Here is a 25,261-nt window from a genome sequence, read left to right on the forward strand (position 1 = left end):
CTATATTCACCAGTCTTAAAATAATCTCTGTATTGGACATCAGTGTTAAACTTCAAAGGGATGGTTCAAATCTAGACCTTTTAAAAGGAAATGAGGTAAACTAGGGACAGCTAGATGCACAGTAGATAGAGTGCCAGGTCTAGAGTCAGGAAAACTCATCATCATGAGTTCAAATCTGACTTCAGACACTTACTAGCTATGTGGTCCCAGGCAAATCGTTTAACCCTGTTTGCCTCAGTTTCCTCATGTATAAAATGATCTAAAGAAGAGAATGGCAAACAATTCCAGTATCTTTGTCATGAAAACCTTAGATGAGGTCACTAAGAGTCAGAAACACCTGAAAAACAGCTGAACAAGAATGAAAAAGGTAGTGGGCAGTTGGGTAGCTCAGCGGATTGAGAGCCAGGCCTGGAGACGGGAGGTCCTAGGTTCAAATCCGGCCTCAGACACTTCCCAGCTGTGTGACCCTGGGCAAGTCACTTGACCCCCATTGCCTACCCTTACCACTCTTCCACCTATAAGTCAATACACAGAAGTTAAAGGTTTAAAATTAAAAAAAATTAAAAAGGTAAATTAGATATCCTTTTAAGGTCTCTGCTACCCTAGACTTTTTTTCTGTGAAAGAGAATAGTCAGTATCAGAGATCAGGGCCTGTCTTTCATTTTGTCATTGCATCCCATTGGTTATAAATCAACATATGATTCCTGAATTGGATTTAATTTAATCCGAGGTTCATCTAGAAGTTCCTTTATGGAAATCCTGACTCTGAGATATCCAACCCATTCTTCAAAAGCAGATATGATTTCTATATCTTTTATGAAGCCCTGTCTAAGCCAGCATTCATGAATCTCTCACTTCTCAGAATACCACACAATTTAACATCTAATAATGCAAGAATTATTTATATATGTGTTAGTTTTCCCTCGCCAATTAGACTTAAAAGTCCTTAAAAACAGGGATCGTTGTCCCAAAGTCCCCCAGCATAGCACTGGACACATAACAGGCCTCCACAAATAGTTGAGGGGCTGATTTAAAACAAGTATTCATCCATTAACTCTAAATATTTTTTATTTACCAATTTCTAATTATAATAATTGAATTCTACAACTTTAGACTAATGTTAGGCATAGTGCCTGGAATATAGTATATATGTAATAAATACTAGTTGACTCACTGAAGTATAGTTTAAATTTGTTTAAATTCACTGTGTGACCCTAGATAAGTCACTTAACCCCAAATGCCTTAGACAAAGACAAAAATTAAAAACATTGACAGTAAAGGTTTTATTTTTTAACTCTTTTAAATTCAAGCACTAATATCTTATTTTAAATTCATAGTTGACTACAAGGAAGAATACAATCGTACCCTGCCGCAATTAATTCCATATGAAGATGCTACTTATAATGTTGTTCAAAAAAAAATCACATGGTATGAAGCCCTGAGAGAATGTTCTCAGAGTGGAGGCTCTTTAACAAGTGTACATGACAAAAATGGTCAGCTCTTTTTGGAAGACCTTGCAAAACGTGATGGATTTCCATTATGGACTGGACTATCAAGTCACGATGTAAGTAGCATATTACAAAATTATGTGTATAAAGCTTTCTCACTCATATTCAATCAGCATTATCTTTATTTAGTAGATAGAAGCATTCAGCTCATAAATTATGTATGGACTTTAAATAGATCCTGCCTATAAATCATTAATACAAAAATTACTCTAAATTTGGTATCTCAGGGATATGATCTCCAAACCTGGCATGATAATTCAGTGTTGTATATGAAATAGAATCGAAATATCAGCACTATTGGATATTTTCTTTAAAAAACAAAACAAAACATTTCTTTCCCTGCTTACCCCTTCCAATCCAAAATACCCTACGGTGCCTTAGGAATTTTCTATAGCTCTGGACCATGTCTTACCATATTTCTCACCAGAATTCTATATTATCTATTGAGATTTTGATGATAGGGAAGAAGTATGGAGTAAGATGTAATAAAGAAGAAACCACCCAGCCCCTTTATAAACCCTCTTTACCCAGATCCTTTCTTTCTGTGTGCTTAACCCTCCTTCCTAAATACCATTAAATAAATTTATTTCTACCTTTTCTATCTAAATTGTAGCTGATACCAATGTATAAAGACAGGTAATCATTTAAAAAATGTAGCCTCTATAATGATCATGGCACAAGCTAAATGTAGAATGATAATAAGTGATATAATGGACTTTGAGATTCTAATACTAGTATTATGAGAGATTCTGGAAGATAGTTGCATATAATTATTTTAATGAAATTTTTACTCATATACTTAGAATGAGGTCAGAGGATCATAGACATAGAAGGGACCTTAGCATCCACCCAGCCAATCCCTTCATTTTATAGATGAAGACCTGAGACCCAAAGAGATAAAGTCACTTACCCAAGGTCACTTGCTTCCCATGGTATTTTGGGCAAAAGATTTAAGTCTCTCCAATTAAGACACTCCAAGTCTCAATTCTTTATCTATGAAAGAGTTAGACATGATTATCTTTAGGGTCTCTTCTAGTTCTAAATATCTTATCTGTAATTTTAAAAATGTATTTTAAATAAAAAAAATTATTTAAGATAGCCTCATAGAAATAGCACTTAGTATTTTGCCACAATTTGTTTTTAAATTTTTAAAAATCAATCATCTAGAGACAGACTAAAACCTCATTCATCTGAATATTCTCATTTCAATTTATGATAAAAAGTGTTCCAAGCTTTATATAAAATCCTGAAATCAAAGGGTCTAGATCAATAAATCAAATGAATATCCCATCAGAGTACTAAGAAATACAAAACGAATTTGTCATTCCACTTTTAAAGTGCATATAGTGTTTTATGTATTTTTTCTGGGATCTAGATTGAAAATCTCATTATTACTGATTAAAATAGGGAAGTAACTCAACTTTCGAATGGTCTGATGGAAGCACACTTGACTACAATCCACTGAAGGAACAAAATTCTACAGGAAATTGTGTAGTATTGGATCCTAAAGGAATTTGGAGACGTGAAAAATGTTACTCCGTTGTGGATGGTGCTATTTGTTACAAACCTAAAACTCGTAAGTGATTTAGAATATTATGTTTGTTGCATGCAGCATTACCATTTTGTCCATGCCTCCTCTAAACAGTGGGGGCCTGCAGCAGAGAGGATTGACCACTGAGCAATAAGAACCACCCACCATTAAAATGAGACAGAAGTTTTACTTTCTTCCTCTCCTTCCCTTCTGAATGGGCAAGTCAGGACGACAACTCTCTCTTTCACTTTTTATGAAGTTGTTCCCTCACTACATTTATTCCAGTAATAGAACTGGGAGGGACTTTAAAGATTATCTAGTCTCACCTCCTCATGATACAGGTAAGGTCCAGAGAGGTTATATAGAATGTGCAAGGTCATGTAGTTTACACACGGCAGGAACTCTTCATAGGTTTAAATTATTCTTTATCTATGAATGTATTTATATTATTTGTAGACACTATATTAGAAATGAAAATATATGTGAAATTCTTAGCTTTGTATACAGGATTAAATGGGATATATAATTTTAAAAGGCTGGTTCGAAAGCAAACATTCTTAATCTGGAGCCCAGGGAACCACGAACTTGAATGAGAAAAAAAAAATCTTTATTTCAATATAATTGATTTCCTTTGTTGTCTTATTCCAAGAAGGGGTCTAGGACACAATCAAAAAGTTAAAGATAATTCACCCTAAAAGTCTTTTTCCTAGGATTTTCTGAAAGCTGTGATAGGGTATAGTATCCAAAATGTCAATCACTCTATGTTCTTAACCCAAAATTTAAAATATTAAAGTCAGTAATTAATTAGGCACCTACTATGTCAGGAACTATGCATTCAAATACAAATAAAAATGAAGATAATCCCTGCCCTCAAGAGATGGCACAATTTCATGGAAAGAACTGTATTTGGGGTCAGAGAACCCAAATTCACATCCCAACCCTTCTACTTACAGTGCCTATAATGTTGGTTTCCTTATCTTTAAAATTAGAAATTTGGATTAGATCATCCTTAAGATCCCTTCCAATTCTAAATTCTTTGTTCCAATATGGAAAATTTACATTTCGAAGTTCTTTAACTTTTCAAATTGTCATTTGCTGGTTATTAGCCACCAGAATATAAACAAATATCTGGATTTACCTTGCTTTCCATTTAATTTCACCTGGAATTATGAGCTGCCTCTTATTTGAAAGTTTATAGTAAAGGTCCTAACCTATAAATGCTCAGAGAGATAATAATTAATATTTATATAATGCTTTCTTATATGCCAGTCATTATGCAAAGTGCATTACAATTAGTATCCCATTGATCCTCACAACAATCCTGGGAGATAGGTGTTATTATTATCCCTGTTTCATAGAGGGTAAAACAAAAATAAATGGTGGTTAAGTGACTTGCCAAGCTCATGCACTAGACACTAGTAAATGTCTAAGGCCAAATGTGAATTCATATTTTCTTGACTTCATGCCTAACATTCTACTATGTTGTTGTGTTGTTATTTCAGTTATGTTTGACTCATCATGACCTCATTTGAGGATTTTTTTGGCAAAACAAAACACTACAATGGTTTTACCATTTCTTTCTCCAGTTCATTTTACAGATGAGGAACTGAGGCAAACAGTGTTAAGTGACTTGCCCATGGTCACACATCTAACAAGTGTCCAAGGCCAAATTTTGAACTTAGAAGATGAGTCTGATTCCAGGCTTGGCACTCTATCCACTGTGCCATCTAGCTTCCCCAATACTCTTGTAAGGTTTTCCCTTTGTTCTAAATAACACCTAAAATTCCCTTTCTGGAGCATAAATTACTGTAGAAAGAAAAGAGAGAGAGGCAAGTAAATAATTTCAGTGTTCTGCCCATGAAACAGTAAATAGTGGTGCCATTTTTAAAATTTTATTTAATTAATTAATTTAGAATATTTTTCTGTGGTTGCATGGTTCATGTTCTTTCCCTCCCCTCCAACTCCCCCATCCCCATAGCCAATGTGCAATTCCATTGGGTTTTACATGTAGCATTGATCAAGACATATTTCTATATTATTGATAATTACACTAGGGTGATCATTTAGAGTCTACATCCCCAATCATATCCCCATCAACCCATGTGTTCAAGCAGTCGTTTTTCTTCTGTGTTTCTACTCCCATGGTTCTTCCTCTGAATGTAGGTAGCATTTTTTCTCATAAGTCCCTCAGAATTGTCCTGGATCATTGCATTGCTACTAGTAGAGAAGTCCATTACATTTGATTGTACCACAGTGTGTCTGTCTCTGTGTATAAGGTTCTCCTGGTTCCGCTCCTTTTACTCTGCATCAATTCCTGGAGGTCATTCCAGTTCACATGCAATTCCTCCAGTTTTCTTTTGAGCACAATAGTATTCCATCACCAACAGATACCACAGTTTATTCAGCCATTCCCCAATTGAAGGACATCCCCTCATTTTCTAATTTTTTGCCAAGTGGTACAATTTTTTAAAAAATGGAAGTTAGGATGGAATGGCACCATTTGTGGAAATAGTTTTAGTTAGTGCCAAGTTCAGGTGGCCAAAGAATGGGAAATATAAAAAGTTCAGGTCCAGGGAAGAAAAGAATCCCCTAAACAAAGGTGATACTGGAAGGCATATGGTGGATAAGATCCTTGATGAAATTGAGCTCAGATAGGGGAAAAACCAGAGGACTAAGAACTGAACTTGAGAGATTTCAAGTTACACATTGATGAAAGGAACTGGTAAAGATCAGGGTTAATAAAGTAAATCAACACAGTGTCACAAAATCCAAGGAAGGAGAAAATTTCAGCTGTTATCATAGTTGTTCCCTACCCTTGTTTTTATCTTCAACATAAAAATCACTTCAGATTTCACTGCTTAAAGAACACCTACAACTGTGAGATAAGGCCAGTGTAGTGAAGCAGAGAGAGTGTTAGAATCCAGAGTTTGAAGTGAAGGTAAAATCCCTTTATTTCAATCCATACCTAAATAAGAATAATCTTTACAGTATTCCCAATAAGTAGCCATCTAGGCTTCATTCAAAGAACTCTTGGGATGAGGAATTCACTACCTCCCAAAGCAGAGCATTCCATCTTAGAAAAGGTTGCAAGCCCTCTCTACAGCACTTCAGAGTAATCCCTCTAAAGATCTCTGAGTTCTCTTCCAGATCTAAATCTTTGATCCTAATACCTCTGAGCCTCAGTTTCCTTATCTGTACAATGAGGATGATACTTGATACTAGTTTTTTTTTTCCTTCACAGGGTTGTTGTGAGGAAAATGCTTTGTAAATTTTACAATTCTATATAAATGACAAGCTTCTTTTAAAATTAAAAATAATTTTTTAAAATTTTTAAATTAAAAAATGTATTTGTTTGTTTATTGGAGGGGGAAGAAGGCATCATAGTATAATGAAAAGCACATCTGCTCTGGATTCAGAGAACCTAGGTTCAAATCCTGCCTTTGACTCTATGACCTTGGGCAAATCATTTAACTTTCTTGGCACTCAGCTATAAAATGAGGATGCTAGGATAGATGTCCTCTGAGATGTCTTTTGCCTCTAAATCTATGATCCTTTGATGGTTATCTTTTCATTTCAATGGTTTAAAAAAACTGATATCCCAGAAAGATGTTTTATTACTAACTGGAACTTGAACTAAATCTATTGAATAAGGTTCCACCTGATGATAGAGCTGTCCTATGCTTTAAATAGAGAAGTTTAATTTGATTTAAAAGAAATAGTTTCTCCTGTATTCTTATAAGTAATTATCTTATCAATCATTGTTTTTTGCAGCTAAAAAGCAACCCCTTCAAAAATACTCCTCCCGGTGTCCAACAACCAAAGGGATCCAGTGGGTTCCATTTGGAGATTCCTGTTATACATTTGAGAAGTCATTGCACAGTTTCTCTGAGGCCAAACAGCTGTGCCCAAAACTTGGTATGATAAACTTCCTTATTACTTAGACTACCTCCAGTTGAGGATAAGAGAATAAAAGCAGAGCAATTCAGAGGGATTCTTACCATCCTAGGTAACAATCCAATTTTAATGAAAATAGCAACTTGGAAAAAAAATTGTTTTTAGTCAGGGCGGTAATGAGTTATATATGGCTCATTTAGTTGGGTCTCCTTGGATACGCAATTCATGGAGATCATTTACTCAGATTGGGAAAATGTCCTCTATGTTGGGTATCTAGCATTGTGTCCATCTGGTCAGCTTTCTTGCATTAACAATTTAAGCACACAAATAGAAAATCTCTTCTAATTATATTTATTCTCCTCCTGTCTGTGGGGAATCTTCCAGTTTCTATTTATCTAAAAAGCTGTCCTAACGTATGGTATGTGCTGAGAAACAGAACTGTATTATGATATGTTATTCCAAGTGTAAAACATAAGATAAATTAAGAAAACCCCTAACACTAAAGGAGATTTAAAAGTCAAAATTTCTCTGGAGCAATATCTATGGAGCTATCCATGTAACAGTAGGCAGCTAGGTGAGACAGTGAATAGAGTTCTGGGTCTGGATCAAAGAGACCTGAGTTCTTCCTAGCTTCAGACACTTCCTAACTAAATCACTGAACCTCTTCTTCAGTTTACTGAACTGTAAAACCAAAATAATAATAGCAATTAGCTACCAGAATTATTGTGATGATAAAATGTGATAAAGTATTTACAAACCACTATGTAAATACTCGATATTATTGTTATTTATAATTTGACACAACATGGTAGTATAATTTCATAGCATTAAATGTATTTAAAACTTACATACTGTGCCTTCCTTCTCTGTTCACTATCTTACCAGAAGTTGGCCTGATGACATATTCTTAGGTGTTTACATAAACTGGACAATCACCTTGTTCCAAGTCCTTGTTATTTCATGGCTTCTTTTGGAGCCACTGTATGTGGCTTCCTATAGTGGGCAGCTACCTAGCTATAAACCTGGCCCAATCAATCCACAGCATTTGTTAAGTACCTACAGTATACAAGACACTAGACTAAGTGCTGAGGATACCAAGACAGAAGTGGCATAGCCATTGCCCTCGAGGAACTTACACTCTAATTCTGAGCTCTCATTCTAAAAGATCCTTTAAAATATGAGAACCTCAGCTAGGAAACATGAGAAATTGTCATAGAATCCTACAATCCTTTTAAAGGTCTATAATTTGATTTTCCAGCGAAATATTCCTCTTCCAAGATTCCTAATTCTTGGAAAGTATGGCAACATGTTTTCTACAAATTGATGACAAAAAGACCTGAGAGCTTACCTGGTCAAGCATCCTACTTACGAGTCAAGTATCATTTTGCTGCTCCTGTTGAATCATCTTTCAGGCATGTCCAACTCTTCATGGCCCCATTTAGGGTTTTATTGGGAAAGATACTATAGTGGTTTGCCATTTCCTTCTCCAGTTCATTTTGTGGGTGAGGAAACTGAGACAAAAAGGATAAAGTAATTTGCCCAGGGATACATAACTAGTAAGTGTCTGAGACTGGGTTTGAACTCAGGAAGAGGAGTCTTCCTGACTTCATGCCTTCTATCTACTGCCCATCTAGCTGCCTCTAATGACAAAGTGATTGCTACATGGATAAGAGCTCCAGGCACTATTTTAGGGAACTGTAATGGGCAGGTGAAAGCCCATTTCCAGAACAAAATGTATTTGTTTAAATTCTATCATTTAATTGCTATCCTAATAGAAACAAATTAAAAACTGGTATGAGCGAAAGGTGATGTTTTCGTCAAGTTAATAATAACTTTATTTTTCTACCACCTTATTTCCCTAGTCATTATCTCTAACTGCTTTGACACAGAAAGTCCAGAAGATTGAATCTTCAGGGTCAGAGTGTCCCAACAGAAATATTTTGAAGAAGTTAAAACCTTTGTCTTTTCCTTAAAGTCCTCTTTATTAGCAGCCTGGAATTTTGGGGACTGTTCTTTCATACCAACTATCTTTTTAGAGAAATAGAGGAATTTATTGCTTAGTTCTAGCAGCTACTGATTACACACAGACTTTTTAAAAATTAGTTTCAACATAGATGTTTAGGATTTTTAGCTGAAGATAGATTTTTGTAGCATTTGTGTTGCATATTTCTGTATCAACATTTTTCCATGATAGCTTTCTTTAATGTTACTACAGATTTATTATTTATGTATATGAAAATACCTAAAGTAGATATGCCTTTAATGTACTAATTTTACTACTGCAGATAATGCAGCAACTATTGTTACCATAAAAAATGAAAATGAGAACATGTTTGTGAGCAGAATGATAAAAGAAAATAATTATGTCACCATGAAAGTTTGGCTTGGATTATCTCAACCCTCCAATGGTAAGAGTTACTTTTGTGTGTGTTCATTGTGCAGACAGATCTCTAAGTGGGCTCATGGAAACATGTCTCAATTTCAGTCTTTTCAGGAGAATAGAAAACAGTGGGCTTTATGAAAAAAACTTCATTATTAGTTAAAATCCTCAGGTTCCTGTTCTTTTAGCCTTGGATAAAGGAACCATGGATGAGTAGCCCAGGTATAAATCAATCAATGAGTATTTATTAAGCACCTACTATGTGAAAGGCACTAGGGATACAAGGTGACCGTCTCTGTCCCAAAGGAATTTGCATCATAATGGAAGTGACAATGTATGCAGAAATACGCAAAACATAGAAAGCAGAGAGGAGAATTTGGAGGAAAAGAGAATGAGTTTTGTTTTAGATATGGGAAGTTTAAGATATCTATGGATCATCCAGTTTGAAATAGTCAATGAGTAATAATAGTAATAATATGACAATGACGATGATGATGATGATAGTGATGATAGCTAGTGCTTTAAAGTTCTCAAAGTCTTTTATATGTATTATCTCAGTTGATCTTCATGACAACTCTATGACTCAGATGCTATTGTTGTTCTACATTTGTTTCAGTCATGCCCTATTCTTCATGACCCCATTTGGGGTTTTCTTGCAAAGAAGAGAGAAGAGTGGTTTACCATTTCCTTCTCCAGCCCATTTTACTGATGAAGAAACTGAGACAAACATTGTTGTGACTTGCTCAAGGTCACGCATATCTGAGGCTGGATCTCCTGATTCCAGGACCGGCACTCTATCCACTGTGCCACTTAGCTGCCCTAAGTGCTATTATTATCCCCATTTTAAAGATAAGGAAAATGAGGCAGAGACTGGGTAAGTGGCTTTCCTACTATCACACAGCTAAAGAAGTATCTGAGGCAGCATTTAAATTCAGTTCTTCCTAACTCCAAGTCTAGCATTCTACTAACTATGCCATGAAGCTGCTAAGGAGTGATGCAGAAACTGGTTATATAGAGCCAGCAGGTATCTTCATAGAGAAGTAGATCTGTGGGACCTGATGAGGTCTCTAAGGTAGAGGTGAAGAGAGAAGGTGCAAGACAGAGTCTTGCTGAAGAAACATAGTTAGAGAGTATGATATGGTCACAGTCTTGGGAATATTTGAAGAACTGACCCATGAAAGAGGAATTATACTTTGTCTGCAAGGGCTTAGAGAGGGAAAGGAGTTGGAAGGTCTGGGTGAGGTGGATGCTGAGAGGAAAGGAGGGAGAAGGATTTCCTCTTGACAAAGGAAAAACTTCCTAACAATCACAAAGTTGGAAGGAGATGCTATGGAGAGGGTGGATTTCCCCTCTAGGGCTAGAGGACCACTATCCTATGTAATGTGGATGGGATTCTTATCAGGTGCAGCTCAGAATGGTGTTTGAAGTCCCTTCTGAGAAGCTGTGATTTGATTCTATTAATAAGTCTCTGGGCCTGGTTTGGAAACTTATAAATTTCTTAATGAATAAATGTATTATTCATTAGTAATATTGGAGGGGAAATACTTCTTTTTATATAAAATATTTTAGGGGGCAGCCAGGTGGTTCAGTGGATTGAAAGTCAGACCCAGAGATGGGAGGTCCTGGGTTCAAATCTGGCCTCAGATACTTCCTAGCTGTGTGACCCTGGGCAAGTCACTTAACCCCCATTGTGTAGCCCTTACCGCTCTTCTGCCTTAGAACTAATACCCAGTATTGATTCTAAGACAAAAGGTAAGAGTTTTTTAAAAATAAATAAATAAAAATAAAATATTTTATATAAAGTTTTATAAAATATATTTTTAAAGTTATATAAAATACCAAAATATAATAAACCAGTTTGGGTCATAATGGGCACTTTGTTTCTAAGAGTCTTGGATCAACAACATCGTTTATGCTTTTATTGAAAGAATGCTCTTTGGAACAGCTATAGGTGGCCCAGCAGATTGAGAGCCAGGTCTAGAGATGGGAGGTCCTAGATTCAAATCTAGTCTCAGATATTTTCTAGCTGTGTGACCCTGGGTAAGTCATTTAATCCCTATTGCGTAGCCCTTACCACTTTTCCATCTTGGAACGAATACAATTCTAAGACAGAAGGTAAGGATTTAAAAAATATGACCATGTTCTGACAAAAGGAAAGCAGTTTCATTCCAAAATTCTAGGACCCACCTCACTGGGTTTGGGCTGCCTGACACTCTGTATCCTAACTATTTTTCACATTTGTGTTCTCACCCCTCAATATACCACACCATACTCAAAAGATTAATTCTTGACAGTGGATGTTACAGGCAAGCTAGGTAGTACAGGTGATTAAGTGCCTGGACTGGAGTCAGGAAGATAAATCTTCCAATTCTGACCTCCTATACTAACTAATTGTGTGATCCTGAGCAGGTCTCCTAACCCTTTTTGCCTTAGTTTCCTCGTCTGTAAAAAATGGACTGGAGAAGGAAATGGCAAACCACTCTAGGATCTTTGCCAAGAAAACCCCAAATGAAAAGTCAGACACAACTGCACAGCAACAACAACGATTGTTACAAAGTGAAATGATCAATATTTGCACCATGGCATAAGACCTAAAGAATTAATGGCAAGCACTATTTCATTGGTGGAAGTCTTCAGTAGGAGGCTCATGATTTTAAGTTCACTTGGACAGAACAAAGAGAAAGAATTGGGGCTATTTCTAAATGTTAAAAAGAGACTTGGAGTGAAGATGCCTTTACCCAAACTACACATTGTAAGAAATAGAACTCTCTTCATGCTTCAGAATCTTCTCCTAGGTTTACTTGAAATTCTGGAAGTGCTAACCAAATCTTACTATAATATACCCTTCCTACAGATCAGCCGTGGAGCTGGTTGGATGGTTCCGTGGCAGAATATGTCAAATGGGGAAATGAAAGTATGAATCTTAGTGGCAAGTGTAGCATCTTGCTGGCTTCAAGTGAAACATGGACCAAAGTTAAATGTGATCAAGGCCACAGAAGAGTTGTCTGCAAAGTCCCTATGGGTAAGTTTTGACTTGGTCTTAAGCAGAATGTGTAGAGGTTTAATCTGAATAAAAATACTTCTTTAGAGCAGCATGTAGCCAGAAAACTAATACACATATTAAGCATGGGCAGAGGCTTCTCAATCCTTGAAACGGCACACCACTGAATTATGGAGCACTGTTTTATATAGATATTATGAAGAAACTTGGAGAAATGCAAGAGCTAGCTGAGAACTCATTTCAAAGCTAACCATCACCAAGTGGCACAGTAGGGTAGAACACAGAGCCTGGAGTCAAGAAGACCTGAAATCAGATCTGGCCTCAGATACTTACTAGCGGTATGCCCCTAGGCAAGTCACTTCACCTCGTTTACTTCAGTTTCCTCAACTGTAAAATAAGCTGGAAAAGTAAATGGTAAATCACTCCAATATCTCTGCCCCAGTGGGGTCACAAAGAGTCAGACATGGCTAAAATGGCTGAACAATCATAAACCATATTAACCTCCATAAAGTAACTAACTTCTGTTAGGAAAAAGTTGAAACCCCTTCATTTGGAAAAAAAAAAAAAACTTGGGGGAAGTTGGGTAGCTCAGTGGTTTGAGAGCCAGGCCTAGAGATGGGAGGTCCTAGGTTCCAATCTAGCCTCAGACACTTCCCAGCTGTGTGACCCTGGGCAAGTCACTTAACCCCCATTGCTTAGCCCTTACCACTCTTCTGCCTTGAAGCCAATACACAGTATTGATTCCAAGATGAAAGGTAAGGGCTTAAAAAAAAAACTTTTAAAAATATAATATTATTAAGGCAGCATAGTATAGTAGAAGAGGCCAAATTTGGTATAAAAAAAAAATTTACCACCCGAGTGATCCTGAGACAAATCACTTAACCTCTCTATACCTCAGTTTCCTCATCTGTAAAATTAGATTAGAGGAGATGATGGTCTTTTCCAGCTCTAAATTTGTGGTCATGTGAATGCGTAGAAACTCGAACTTCCATTATTTCATTGTTGACTTTTTTCCCCTACTTTCCTCAGGCCCATTAAATTTCATGGTAACTTTGAATCTATGGTTGGATTGTTTTTAATTGTTACTAGCTACTGAAAATCTTCAGGGAAAAACATAATTACACAGATGTTTCATCACTCACTGGTACCAGAGTATAAAATACCACATTAATGATTCTATCTCTGTGGGAAAAGCTTCTGAATTTTTCACAATTCAGCATTTCTTTCCATGTGGGTGTTGGGGGTGGGAGGGAAGCAGAATACATTCCCATTCAGTGAGCAGAATATTAAAGATGAAACACTGATGCTGATTTATTAATCACTATATAGCGTGAATTGGGGAAAGCTAGACATTTACAGCTTAAATCACCCTAGTGACTTGATCATTTAAAAATTAAATAGTATTAAGCAATTCACAAATAACAGTTTAACCAGGGTAATGGAAAATTTTCTATAATTATGGCTCAATCCAATGCAAGAAGAGTTTTTAGCAACTTGTCTAGGATCAAAAAATATAAATACTGAAGTGTGATGCTCTAAAAAGTCTGCTCTGAGAATATGAGAATTGTAGAAGTTTCTTGATCTTTTTGGAAGAAATTTCCATAAATTCAAGAGAATATTAATTAAATACATTTTGTGTAGTAAATTTTTTCCCAAATTAATTAAAGTACCAAAATGGCTAGAATTAATTAAGAATAAGAATAAATCACATTTATATAGCATTCTAAGATATGCAAAGTGCTTTACAAACATAATTTCATTTGATCCTTGCAATCATGGAGGAGGTAGGTTTTATTATTATCCTCATTTTACAGATGAGGAAACTGAGTCAGACAAAGACGTGACTTGTCCACAGTCAGACAGCTAGGAAGAATCTGATGGAAACAAGTGGTATTGAACTTACCATTAGCATTTTTATGTATATTGGGCTGAATTAATGTGCTTTTTACATGCTTTTCACAAACCAAAAATATTGATTATCTTTTTCCTCTCTTATTTCTTCCCACATCCAATCTCTTCCCTACTACAGGAACAAACTACAGAGGAGTGGCTATCGCAATTGCTGTTCTGACTTCTTTAGCTTTGGTTTGTGTACTGATTTGGTACCTCTACCAAAAGAAACGTTTCCACTGGGCTGGCTTCTCTTTGGTGCGCTATGACCATGGGGTGAATGAAGATGAGATTGTGCTTCCAACCTTCCATGACTGATTTTTTTAAAAGCCTGTTGACTTGCCTTTTGTTAAAGAACATTCATTTTCAAATATATTGCAAGGAGCAGGGTATCCATTTCCACCTGGACCATATTGAAAGCCTTTAGGAACATTTTAGGTCTCTAAAATTTTGGTTGTTTTCTCAGCTATTCCTACTTATAGGCACATGCCAGTTTTTATTATGTCAGTTATTAGAGTGGAGAGACTAGATTATAAAACCAAATTGCAAATAGGACAGTTAGTTAATGAGCATTTGAACTGACCGTGTCACCATGTAGGATACAGAATACACAAGAAAATGAATGAATGCTGTTGTTCTAGTCATGCATCTTTAATTGATAGAAAAATTGAAAGCAGAAGTTGCCTCATTGTAGAACATTCTGCCTCATGAACAATGTACTTCCATATTTGTACAGTTTACAATCAGTATACACTGGTTTATAAAAGACAAAGTGGACAATCAGCAAGCAACCAAATGTTGTAAGTATGACCAGAGGTGAGTGTGGTTTCCCCCACTGTTTGTAGTCTTTGACCACGGACTAGAGACAGGAGTTAAAGAGGAGAAGGAGAAGCAGGGGGAGATCTTTTCCTAATGTGAAACAATGAGAAAATGTTGACTGACTCATTCAGTGCTTTGTAAAATGCCAACATTTGGCACAATGTTTCCAGTACTCCATATTTTGATGATAACTAAGATTTCTTTCCTCTTAAAAAAAATCCCTTGCCTATTCATAATTTTGCTTAGGATGTTATGGCTTTTAACCTTTTTAACTAGTTCTTCTCTTTCTAAAGTATGGGAGTTGGGGAATGCTATTTTCAAGCTAGATGGGCATTTAGTGTTCACCCCATTATTGTGACAGTGTTTTTATACAATTGCATATGATCTGAATGTCATTGTTTCCCATTAAAGGGAACCAATTAAAGCAGCAACTGGAAAATGAGACATGATATACCTCACTGGGCTAATTTTTGGCTAAGACAATTTCGACTAAGACTGCTTTCCTGCCCTTTTTTTTTTCTTCTTCTTCAGACAAGAACCAAGGACATATATGAGCAAAAAATTATTAAATGTTTATAATGTGCCAGGGACTATGTTAAGCATTGGCTATACAAAGAAAGACAAAAGCTCCTATTCTAATTAGGGGAGGAAGCAGCATGTAAATAAGTGAATACAAGATAACCTTAAAGGGGAAATTAGGACAATAAAGAGATAATGGATGTATCCCATACCTGTGAAAGTAGAGATTTTTAAGTTGAAATTTAAATTATAATTCCTAATATAATATTTAATATGATTTGTAAAGGAATATTAATTTTACATAGTTAACGCTATAACATTTTATAATTTGGTGTCTAGTTCTAATGATGGCGCCCTCTGGAAATGCTAATTTTGTATAAATGTTTTATTCAGTATTCCACTTATAAATATTTGCACTTCTGAGAATTTTTGTATACCAATATGCATAGTTTTATTTTATAGCTTGCTCCCAAGGCTATTAAATTATGTTAAAGTTGTGAATAGTTTTCCAAATAGGTCTTAATATATTTGGAAAATAGCTTGTCTTATTGAAATAAACAAATGCCTTAAGTCCATCATACTGGCTTCTTTGCCCTAGAAATTGTACAATGTTGTATCTGAGTATATCACTAAAAGAACGAAGACAAATGTATTTATGGGAGGTGTGCAAATATGTACAGTAACTGTGCCTTAAAAAGGTTTTTAATAAAAAAATTAAAACTTATTCTTTTGGAAAATGATTTTTCCAGGTTGATATTTGTTATGTCTAGAGAATGATATTATGAGAAAATAAATCCTAATTAGAATTACCTGCCTTGAAAGCATTCAAATCTTTAATCAATGGTATAAAATGAAATTGTCATCTATCACTCACATTTCTAATAGGCCCATTTTCATCAATTGGGAGCTGACTCATTCAGAAAATAATACACATACTTTCTAGATTTCTTGGACAAGCCAAAACTGACTCCCACTTAAATTCAGTAATAGGCTGCTCTCCTCTCTATTTTGTCTGTTTCAATATGGACAAGTTTGGAGGAGGAAGGGAGAAAGGGAAGGGCTTTAGGGAAAAATGGTGTATTCCATCGCATATCACCCAGCAAAGCTTCAATCATTGAGCAAGCTAAGTTTTTGGACTCAATTTTGGGAGCAATCTCTTAGTCTTCTTCCCTCATTACCCAACCTTGCTGAGAGACCTTTTCCAGTCTAACTTACAGTTATAGAAAGGATAGAAATAGAAATAGAAATAGAAATAGAAATAGAAATAGAAATAGAAATAGAAATAGAAATAGAAATAGAAATAGAAAGAAATAGAAATAGAAATAGAAATAGAAACAGAAAGAGAAGAGGCGAGGGAAGAAGCTTAGGAGTGGGAACCCCAAAGATTCCCGCCCAAGTGATGGACCCATAGAAATAGAGAAGAGGGTGCCCCTAAATCCCTCTGCCCTTTGCCCCTTTCCCCAACCCCTAAATTGCGAAGAATAAAAGCCATTCATTAGTCAGAGTGCCTGAGAGACAACAAGGGAGAAGTTGGTCTGGCTGCCTCCATCTTGAAGCTAGACCACCCACTGTGAAGTTGATTGACCTCAGGGAAGGCTTGTGTGAACCCCACCCTCATTCAGAATTGGATTGGGGTACCACATACCTCATCTTATAGGGAAGCCTTGCCCCCAACTCCTGTGGGGCAGCATGACCATCCAGGTCACCCAGTTTTGGTGTTACACCCCCTTAAAGTCTCCAAGTGTATATTTGGCAAGAGGGGAGAGCTAGAAGAGAATCTCACCTCATAGACTCCCCCACACTGGCCTGACTGACCCATAAGCTTTGACTTGTTCTTTTTTCAATCTGGGTCAGGTTGCCCATCCTCAGGCAGCCCAGTGGGTCCCCCTCAGTTCCAGGGGCTCCCCATATTGGTGCCAGACCTAGTGAAGACAATTGATCTGACAGCTCTACTGAACTCCAGAATTCAGGAATTCGCCAGCCTCAGCCTTTCCAGCAGCAAGGTTTATAGGACCTTTAAAAGAACAATTTTAATAAAATGGTTGGAATAGATAAAGTGGAAGCATCCCTCTGGGTTCCCAAATGAAAAAGTCCACACTATCACCTGTATGGATTTTAGGTCTTTGCCCTTCTTATACACCATTTGGAGATATTTTTCTAGCGCCTGGAAGCTATTGTTCTCTCACCTTCAGCTTGTTCCTCCTATTCTTGATTGGTTGAGTGCAAAAAATTTCCTCCAGCCAGATTATAACCTTTTGGGGTTATGTTGAGATATCTACTTGGTTTTGCATTGTCAGCCCAGTGATCTTCAGATCAGTTTCCTTCTTCTTCTCCCTGCCTGGGTTTTCCCATATCTTGCTCTTAGAAGAAACCTGTTCTCCAATTTGATGATCTTGATTTTGGCCCTTGTACCTCCTTGCCCTAGCACTCTTTTCTTCAGTTAAGCAGAGAGAACAGCAAAGACAATAGATACCCTTCTGTGCTCTTTCTCTACTGGTCCCAGTCACTCTCGGCTCTCAACATGATAAATATATAAAGAATCACGGCATCATTTGGCTTTATATAATATTACTAACATAATTTCATAATAATTTCATTAATGTACTATGTCCAAACCCCATTGCATTGGAAATTTAATTTGACAAATATTTATCAAGTATATGTTCTATGTGGATCACGATGGAAGAGCATGGGGTAGATACAGAGTTTAAGTAAAAAATATCCCCTGTCCTCATGGACCTTAGTCTCTAGACCCTGGTACAGACCCCCAGAGGGATCCATGGATAGATTTCAAAGAGTCCAGGAACTCAAATGGGAAAAAAACAATTATTTTCAATATAATTAATTTTTTTTGCAATCCTTTGCATTTGATGCATTGAAAAAGAGTATTCTGAGAAGAGGTGTATAGGATTCACCAGATTGCCAAAGGGATCCATGAAACAAAAGCGTACACACACTTTCCTAGCCCCAACTCACATCATCCCCCACCTTTGGTACATTAAGTCGTTGTTGGTGGATCTATGAACTACTATTCCAACCATTTTGGAAAGCAGTTTTGGAACTATGCCCCCAAAATTTATTAAACCCAGCATTATCACTATTAGGTCTATAGCATCCCTAAGAGATAAAAAAAAAAAAAAAAAAAAAAAAGAGGAGAAGGATCCCTGTCTACAAAGATATTTATACTGACTCTTAATTGTGGCAAAGAATTGGAAATTGAGGGGATGCCTTTCAGTTGGGAAAGGGCATACCAGTTAAGACATATGTATATGATGAATTACTACTAAGCTATATATAAGAAATGAGGGCAATAGTTTTAGAAAACCTGGAAAAACTTGTACGAACTGATGCAACATGAAGTGAGCAAAACCAGGAAAAAAATTTATACTATATCAACAATACTTAAGATAGAGGGTAACTGTAATAATTACACAATTATCAGCAGATCATTCACAGTTCCAAAATGTTTATTCAGGATGAAACTAAAGACCTTTCTGGATCCTTCTTTCCTTCTCCCCAAACCCAAAATTTGCTTTTCTTCTTTACTTTTCTTTTCTTTACTACTTTCTTTACTACTGATCAAGTTAAATGCATAAAATCTAAATAACTAGTTAACGCTAGCATTAATTGCCAATAAATGTCTAATAAGTCACCTCCTCCTAGATAATACTGTATTTAATATTTTCTAATGGCAAAAGGAGTGCATAAGATAAAGAATTTCAGCCATTATATAAGACCAATAGCAGAGAATCTTTGAGTCCAGGGGACTTTTAGCTCCCCCCAAAACATCACACCACATAATTGGACCTGATAAATTCTCTGAATACATATATTCAGGCTAAGAACTTGAGTCTCTGACCCATACCAGCTATATGATTCTGGTCAAGTCACTTAGTCACTTAATTCTCTAGGTACTCTATTTTTTTAACCCTTACTTTCTGCCTTAGAACTAATACTAAGTATAAGTCCTAAGACAGAAGAACAAAAATTCCTAGGCAAATGGTGTTAAGTGACTTGTCTAGAATCACACAGATAGAAAGTGTCTGAGGCTATATTTGAACCCAGGACCTCCACGTCTGGCTCTCTATCCACTGAGCTACCTTGCTGCCCTTGACTAGGGATGCTTATAGCTGCATAGATGCTAACCTATATTGAAAGGGAATTTTCTTACCTGGGAGTTCCCAATATTAATGAAATTACAGGTTCTGTCTCTGTCCTTATACATACACACATACACACACATATGCTTCCTGTTACATATGTGCATATATATTTGTTCGCATTCAGACATGTGTATACAAACACACAATACTCACACGTACACATATGTGTCCATCTTTTCTTGGCTTTCTCTCTGACAAAGATAATATTAGGAGGCAGATGCAGCAGCTCTCCCCTTCAATTCTCATGTGGCTGAGTAAGGGATCTCGGCTTGGTCTAACGCAGGTGTCTACTAGTAATTCAATTCTATCTTCTTCAAATACATGCTTTTACTTTTATATGCATACCTCTGTGTATGCTTCATATTATTAAAATGACATGTTTTTAGGATTACTGCTAAAAATTCTTAATTTATCAAATTTCTTTTTCTTGGATTCATATATATTTACCGAGCTAGAAATTTCATCCAAAGTCCATACCCTTACTGTTTATTTCTCTTTAACTCTGTAATACACCATCCCCATAATGGTTCCCCAAATACAAACAAGAATGTGGTGCTGCTCCCCCTGGTGGATTACCATAAGAACTAAGTGTTATAATTGAAAATGTCCGATTTAATTTTGTGAAGCTACCTACGGGACATTCTTTTGAAACCAATAGATGCATTGCCCCATTTATGAGAAGATTTACACTGTGGGAAAATAATATGGAACCTAAATTGTGAAAGTGATAGGCAAAGGTCTAGCCGTCATCCGCAAGTGTTTTATAAATAGTCCTTGGAGTCTCAATAAATTACCAGTGTTGTTTACTATTTTCCTTAGATAAATGCTAAAGCATGCATACTTATTCAAGGTCCTTCCCAGGTTGATACTGGGTCTAAATCAATATAATTCTAGATGAACCTAAGATTATAACATGTAGGAATGGTTAAGCAGTACCTTAATGTAATAGAATATTAAATTAAATAAATGAGTGATCTGAAGAAATATGGAAAAACTTTTATGAACTACTGAGAAATTAAGAAAAATGTAACTTTAACAGTGGAGTACACACTAACTATGACCACTACAGAGAGAAAGTAAATGAGATGAATGGACAAAGAATCTTCATGGCCATTTACACAGTGACTGGGAAATTATGAAACTTTATGGGACTTGGGACTTCATCAATGGAGAGAAACTCCCTCAATGCTTTTCAACAACTGTTTCTTATGTTAAAATCCTGGAGAGTTTCCTGGAACACAGTGAGTTAGTGATTTGCTTGGAGTCACAGACGCAGTACTGACACCAAGACCAGCTTTCTCTCTACTAAACCTAAGCTGCCTCTCTTTATGCACTGAAATGAATTCTTTTACATGTAAATAACAAACAAAGTTTAATTGGTTGTTTTGTTCTTGAATGCTGTTTTTAATAAACATTTTAAAATGGAAATCTAGTGTTCTCAAATATCAAAATTAATCTGGTGGATTATCAGATTTTGTTTTTGTTTTGTTTTGTTTTTTACTTTTGACAAGTGAAAAAATTAAAAACCAAGACTGAGGGCTCTTAGCTCTGGGGCTGTACTAGGAATTGGCTTAGACTCTTGTGGGAGGAGCCATCCCTTTGTGAAGGCCCTATAAGTAAGGCCATCAGGGACAGATTTGAGTCCTTTATAAAGAGGACTCCTACAACAATCCAAGACCAGTTCATTCCCTAAGTCTCCATATTGAGTCAAGAATGGATCAAAGGAGCATGACCAAACTCTTTAAGGTCTCAAACAAAGACTCATCTACCTGTTACCTCATTAGGTTGATCATGCCCTGATTAACATTCCAAACTAAAATCATAGGATTTAAATCTAGAGATAGCATGGATAGAGAGCCAGCCTCAAAAGAGACAAGTCCTAGGTTCAAGTTCTGCCTGTGACCCATACTAGCTATGTGATTCTACTCAAGTCACTCAACCACTTAATTCCCTAGGTACTCTTTTTTACCTTATGTTTTAGAATCAATACTAAGTATAAGTTCTTAGGCAGAAGAGCAATAAATAAATCCTAGGCAAGTAAGATTAAGTGACTTGTCCAGGGTCATATAGCTAGAAAGTGTCTGAGGCTATATTTGAACCAGGACCTCCATGTCTGGCTCTCTGTCCACTGAGCTATCTTGCTGCCCTTTACTCTAGGGATGCTTAAGACTTTAAGTTGCAAAGATGCTAACCTGTATTGAAAGGGAATTTCCTCATCTGGGAGTTCCCGGTATTAATTAAATTACAGATTCTGTCTCCATCCTTATAATAATCACAGTTGCTGACATATATATAATAATAATAGCTACTACCAACTATATAATGTATAAATGTTTGCAAAATGCTTTTAAAATTTATTTCATTTTATTCTCACAATAATCCTGGGAGGGAAGTACTTTATTATCTCCATCTTACAGATGAGCAATATGAGGCAACCAGATTAAGTGACTTTTCCAGGGTCACATAGCTAGGCAATATTTGAGGCTGGATTTGAACTCATATCTTCTAAACTCCAGGTATAGCACTCTATCTACCATACTACCCTTGTGCCCATAACTAAGCTACATATGGTATTCTAGCATTTGAAAAACACTTTGTATGCATTATTTCATTTGATACTCATAGCCTATTTGTGAGGTAATTACTATAAACATTATTTTTTCCCTTTCATAATGAAGAAACTGAGGCCCTGAATGATTATCAATAGCCAGTATTTTGTGATTTGGGGTTCACAAAGTACATTTATTATCTCATTTGATTTTCACAACAATCCTTTGAGACTGATGCTATTATTACCCTCATTTTACCAATAAGGAAATTGGGGCCAGAAGTTAAGTGGCTTGTTCAGGATCATACATCTAGTGTTTCAGATAGACCTGAACTCAGGTCTTCAGCTGATCCCAAATCTATTGCTCTATACATTGTACTATCTAGATATAATTTGCCATCAATCATAAAGCAATAAGTTAAAGAGCCTTGATATGAACCCAGATTGGCTGATTTCAATCCAGTGCTCTTACCATTATGATACTAATTTTCTCAAATGTTAGGGATTGAATAACCAAGAGTTATTAGACAGAGGACCCCAGTTATACCATGCTGTCTTACTCAGAATTAGAAAATCTAATCACTAGTGCTGCTTACCATGTCAGTCAAACTATAATGATACTCTTTTTATAGTGCCTCAATGTTTATAAAGCACTATGAAAAAGACACCCAGTGGCAAACTTGGAGAAGATATGGGATGAGATTCTCACTGGATGTGCAGTTATGGATGAATTCCAATATGCAACCTGGACTGTTCAAGGCAACCTGAATCAATTACAGATCATTATTACAATTACAATTGTTGTAATATTTTAAATGTATTTATTATTTATTTATTTATTTAATTATTTAAATGTAAATATTTTAAAATGTAATACAATTACAATATTACAATTACAAATACAAATTCAGTATTTGAAAGTGTAAAAAGGGAATGGAAGAATGTCTAAGAGCCATCACTTGAAGAAATCCATCTTCTTTTCACTTCTTGACATTCTCTCTCTCTCTGTCTCTGACTCTCTCTGTCTCTTTGTCTCTGTCCCTGTCTCTCTCTCTCTTCATCCTGGCTTTTGTCTTGCCACTGGGACTTCAATGACTTCGAAGAGAGAGCAAGGCTGATGATTTTGTGAAACTCTGACTTGCTTAAATCCAATTACAATCACTCAAATTCAGTTAATTAGTCCTCTTGGAAAACAAGGAAGGATGAACAACAAAATTCTCAACTGTACTGTGTCACCATCATTATGGAGTTAGCAAAAGGAAGATACAATCTGTTTTTATATATTTTGTTGATTGCCATAGTCAAAAAAAAATCCTTCACTAAGTAGCTACCTTTCTGGAACCCATCCTTTTAGCACTAACTAAAATCAGTATTGGTGAACCTTTAAGAAGTTCAAGTGACCAGAGGGCAAATTCGAGCTGTCTGAGAGCCCCTGCATAGCTCTGAGAGAGGAAGTGCTTGCTTTGGCTCTCTGGACAGAGGGGTGGGGCATGCAAAAAAAAATGTCCTTGCATGCCGGGAAGAGGGGGTATGGAGCAGCTCCCCAAGTGCTGGCTCATGCCTACATCTTAACCAACACTGAACTAGATCTACAGTGCATCATTGGGTTAATATTTAAAAGACTTTCTAGCTTGATAAGACTTGCCACAATTCGATAAGACCTGCACTTTGCCGGCATAGACTTTGAGAATTCAGGATCACCACCATGCCATGATGAGGCATAAGAGTCAGGTGTAACTGAATAAAAATCCCAGATCACTCAAAATACAACTATCTTTAGAAACTAATACTTCTATACATCTAATTCCTTTGGAGAAGAAAAAGTTAAAGTAACTAATAATAGGTAATCATTTGGGAGGATATTATTTACAACTGGAACTGACTTTGATTGTATAACTAACAAGGTCAATAGCAAGGCACAGAGTAAGCTATTAAAATGTGTAAATAAAAATTTTATAACAAATTTCTCTGACAAAGGTCTAATTTCTCAAGTATATATAAGGAACTAAGTCAAATTTACAAGAAATCAAACATTCTTCAATTGACAAATAAGGGATATGAATAGGCAGTTTTCAGATAAAGAAATCAAAACTATCAATAATCTTAAGAAAAAATATTCTAAATCCCTCCTGATTAGGGAAATGAAAATCAAAACAACTTTGAGGTGCCACCTTACACCTAGCAGACTGACCAATATGACAGTAAAGAAAAATCAATGTTAGAGGGGATGTGGCAAAATTGGGACATTAATGCATTGCTGATGGAATTATGAATTGATCCAACCATTCTGGAAGGCAATTTGGAATTATGTCCAAAGGGATTTAAAAGAATGCATTCCCTTTGATCCAGCAATAACACTACTAGGTTTGTATCTCAAAGAAATTGTTTTTTAATGGGAAAGGATCTATTTGTACAAAAATATTTATCGTTGTGCTTTTTGGTGGCAAAAAATTAGAAAAGGAGGGGATGTTCCTCAATTGGGGAATAGTTGGACAAATTGTGCTATATGATGGTGATGGAATATTATTGTGCTATAAAGAATGGTGAAGCTCTTGATTTCTATAAGGACTGGAAGGACCTACAAGAACTGATGCAGAGTGTAATGAGCAGAACCAGGAGAACATTATACAGAGTAACTGAAACACTGTGGGACTATCAAATGTAATAGACTTTGTTATTAATAGCAATGCAAAGATACAGGACAATCCTGAGGGACTTATGAGAAAGAATGCTATCCACACCTAGAGAAAGAGCTGTGGAAGTAAAAATACAAAAGAAAAACATATGATTTATCACTTGTTTATATGGGTATATGATTTGGGTTTTTGGTTTTAAAAGATTACTCTATTACAAAAATGAATAACATGGAAATAGATTTTGAGCAATAATACATGTATAACTCACTGGAATTGCTTGTCATTTCTGGGAAAAGGGGAGGGAGAGAATGTGAATCATGTAACCAAGGGAAAATATTTTTAAAATAAAATTATATTAAAAATAAAATGTGT

The 25,261-nt window shown here is 36.0% G+C and overlaps 1 protein-coding gene across 1 annotated transcript in view; it reads left to right on the forward strand.

Moving 5' to 3' along the window:
- Positions 1 to 14,522, forward strand: part of LY75 (lymphocyte antigen 75) — a 129,991-nt gene extending 115,469 nt beyond the window's left edge. The window contains exons 30-35 of the mRNA XM_044669843.1: positions 1,338 to 1,564; positions 2,916 to 3,084; positions 6,811 to 6,954; positions 9,219 to 9,341; positions 12,168 to 12,335; positions 14,344 to 14,522. Coding sequence (XP_044525778.1) covers positions 1,338 to 1,564; positions 2,916 to 3,084; positions 6,811 to 6,954; positions 9,219 to 9,341; positions 12,168 to 12,335; positions 14,344 to 14,522 — 1,010 coding nt within the window. The remainder of the gene's footprint in view (positions 1 to 1,337; positions 1,565 to 2,915; positions 3,085 to 6,810; positions 6,955 to 9,218; positions 9,342 to 12,167; positions 12,336 to 14,343) is intronic.
- The last annotated feature ends 10,739 nt before the right edge of the window (positions 14,523 to 25,261 follow it).

This window comes from Gracilinanus agilis, chromosome 3 (genome assembly GCF_016433145.1).
Source record: "Gracilinanus agilis isolate LMUSP501 chromosome 3, AgileGrace, whole genome shotgun sequence".
NCBI lineage: Eukaryota > Metazoa > Chordata > Mammalia > Didelphimorphia > Didelphidae > Gracilinanus > Gracilinanus agilis.